General features: G+C 46.5%; 1 protein-coding gene across 1 annotated transcript in view; it reads right to left on the bottom strand.

Moving 5' to 3' along the window:
- FAM26F (family with sequence similarity 26, member F) overlaps positions 1-332 on the bottom strand; it is a 2,592-nt gene extending 2,260 nt beyond the window's left edge. The window contains exon 1 of the mRNA XM_008567756.1: positions 9-332. Coding sequence (XP_008565978.1) covers positions 9-332 — 324 coding nt within the window. The remainder of the gene's footprint in view (positions 1-8) is intronic.
- Positions 333-3,110: the final 2,778 nt, after the last annotated feature.

Raw genomic sequence — 3,110 nt, 5'->3', positions numbered from 1 at the left:
AGGGGCGCGAGCGCGGCGGCCCCGCTGAGCTGCGCGCACACGCCGGCGCCGCGCAGCCCCGAGCCCCGGGAGCAGTCCCCGGGCGCGCAGCAGCCGGTCAGCAGGCGCCACGTGCGCGCGCTCAGCACGTAGCCCAGGACGAAGAGCACGAGCGCCGGCACCAGCAGGAAGACCAGGCCGTAGGGCAGGTTCCAGGCGGCGGTGCAGGGGCACTGGAACACCGCCGCCGAGAAGATGCGCTCCCCGCCGGCCGTCAGCAGGGTCAACAGGCCATAGCCCAGCGTGCTGCCGTGCTTGAGGTGCAGGTCCAGCACCGCCCGGAGCTTCTCCATGGGTCTCCTACTCCCGGCGTCGTGGACAGGCCCAGATGCTTCTGCCTCTCCGCTGCCCTAGCCGTCGTGTGGTTTGGGTGCACTGGGGTCTGGGGCTTTCCGCTCTGCTAAAAAACACCTTTCGAAAAGGAAAGAGGACTTATATGGCCTTCTCAAAGTTTCACTTTCTCATTTCAGCCAAACCAGCTCTTGTTGATAAGGAGACTCGGGCAATTACTCTTGGTACCCTTGGCCTCTCCTGTACCCAGCCCTTCCCACAGGCACCAATGACCTTTCGCCCCCAATTCAAGAGCTCTCCTCGAGATAGACCCTGTTCCATTGTTAACTTTGTTTCCGCCAGTGTGACCATAGGGCATTCCCAATGTGACCAGTGGGACTCTTCCCTAACGCAGCCGTTTGGGCAAACTGGGGAAAAATAGATTTTCCTCTATTGCAGCCACGCTAATTCCTAAGCCAACTCTCAATAAGACCAAACAATGACAAAAGAACTGATCGCTTACAAGATACATTATTTACGGACAAATTTCCGGTTTCTGTTTCATAAGCTAAATCGACAAAGCTCAGCTCAAGCTGCAGTATTTCCGTGATGCTCTGTCCTCTTCCTGTTCCCCTCCTGGAGAGAACCACCAGCCTCGTTCACACTAACTGTTCTCACCTCGGCCTGATCTGCAAGACTTTAGCCTGAATACAGTGTAATGATTTACTCATCAGTACAATGAGTCTGGTTTTTATTTTTCAGGTATGTCATAACACTGGAGGAGTGTCAGATTCTTACTCGGTGATCACCAAGTTGATGAGCACAGAGGAGGGTATCTGGTCGTTCAAAGAATACTAGTTGAAGAAAAAAAAAAAATCAAACTGCAGCTACATCTTATTTAACATGTTTTCTCTGCCTTAAGTTTTCTCGAAGCAGCATTGCTATGACACAAACTGTAACCACTTCTGTGACACTGAGCCTTACCAGAGTGAGATGAGGTGTGCTTGACAGAACATAGACTTTGAAGTCAGGTGCATCGAATCTCTGTGTGTATCTGTCTGCATGTTTAACAAGCTAGCCCCTCTAAAACCCAGCCTCCCTGTTGTAAAAGAAGGATAATAGTGCCCACTCTTCAAGATCGTCAAGATAAGTAAATTGGGTAGCATATGTAAAGGGCCTTTACATATAGGGTATGTCTGTTAAATGAATGCTCAATGTGGAAGATTACCTCTTACGTTGCAATTTTGGGAATAGACAACAAATAATTACATTGTATATACGTTAAGAATTTAAATGAATGCTCAATTTTAGACCAAGGGTTGGATTCAGTGACTCAATGACCTTCTACTACCTTAAGAGGATTGATGTTCTCCTTAGCCATCTGCCTCACCAGAAGGTGGGTGTCTGGATATGGAGTCTATGTGGACAGTTCACAATGAACTGGTTGCTATTGGTACCCACCCACTAGGCTTGCCTTATTTTATCTGAGAATAAGAAGCCTAAGGAACCAAGTGAATTGTTAGAGAAGACAAGAAAAGTATTATTTTCTTAGTCCAACTGACCTTCTTAACTACTCCCCCCTCCACCACCATCTGTGCCTAGTGTAGTAGTGCCTGGTATGAAACCACCATTCCAGACATAGCGGTGTGATATATAGTTATTCGTTCTCAGCAGGTGGTGAGAGGTCAACCCCACATCAGGGTATTCATTGTCATACAGCACAGTTGGGGCCCTCTTCTCTGAGATTAGACCAGGCACTGCCAGGCTTCCTATAAACTTACAACAAAGTTGCATGTTTGAAGCAAATCACTTCTGCTATGTCTGTTAATCTCTGTAATCCTCCATCTCCAAAAAATTCTTCCTTCTCTTGTGCCTTGAGTAACTCTCCTGTTATTGCTGGACTCTTCTTCACCCCCACCACACTCCTCGAAGACATTGCCTCCCTTCTGCATACATACTCCATCATGAACAAATCTCACTATATCCATATAACCTTTGTGCTGATGGCTTTATCCAAATCTACCTTAACTGAAACCTAACTAAAATGCACCCTTCTGTCCTCTTGAGTGAGGTTTATTTATTCTTCCCCCTTTCTCAAACCAAGAGGGAGGGCTGGCATTCTCCTGGTTACCACTATGATGTCCAAACCAGAGCTTTACCACCATCCTCTAATGTTTATCTTCTGTGAGTCTCAAACTTTTCAGCACCACCTCCTTCTCTACCTCACTTCAACCGTCTATTTTCGTGCCCTGCATTTATTAAGACTAATAAAGGTGACAACCTTCTTCTCTCTGGCTCCTGTTACTTAGCTAAGCATTTGGTTTCACATATTTATAGTTGTAGAAACTTTATATGTCAGCCCCCTGCCCCAACTAGTTTAATTTATTTGTTAACCAATTCATTAATTAGTTCGTTTGTTCATTCGGTCACTCATTTAAATGTTTGATAAGCACCCAGAATATGCCAGGTACCTATAAAAAGTGTCTGGAGTTGCTGGATACAAAAAGGAACAATACAGACAGGTACCTGCTCTCCTTGAGCTTGTAGTGAAGAAGAGGGGAGTTCTAAAGATTGTGTGGAGAGTGAAAATAGAATGATAGGTTAGAGAGTGTCCTGAGAAAGCCTCTATGAAGAGATGACATTTAATCTGAATGACAAAGAGTCTGTGGTGCAAAGGAGCTTGGTTGAAAAGAAGGCCAGAGCAGTGGGAGTGACAGCCAGGGTGGCTCATCATAAGGAAAAGCTGCACGTGGAAGGTCGGCTTTAGGTGCTTTGAAGACCATAATATGTAGTTTTCAATT

The sequence above is a fragment of the Galeopterus variegatus genome, unplaced genomic scaffold (assembly GCF_000696425.1).
Source record: "Galeopterus variegatus unplaced genomic scaffold, G_variegatus-3.0.2 Scaffold342, whole genome shotgun sequence".
In the NCBI taxonomy this organism is placed as follows: Eukaryota; Metazoa; Chordata; class Mammalia; order Dermoptera; family Cynocephalidae; genus Galeopterus; species Galeopterus variegatus.
This window is presented reverse-complemented; position numbering and strand designations above follow the sequence as displayed.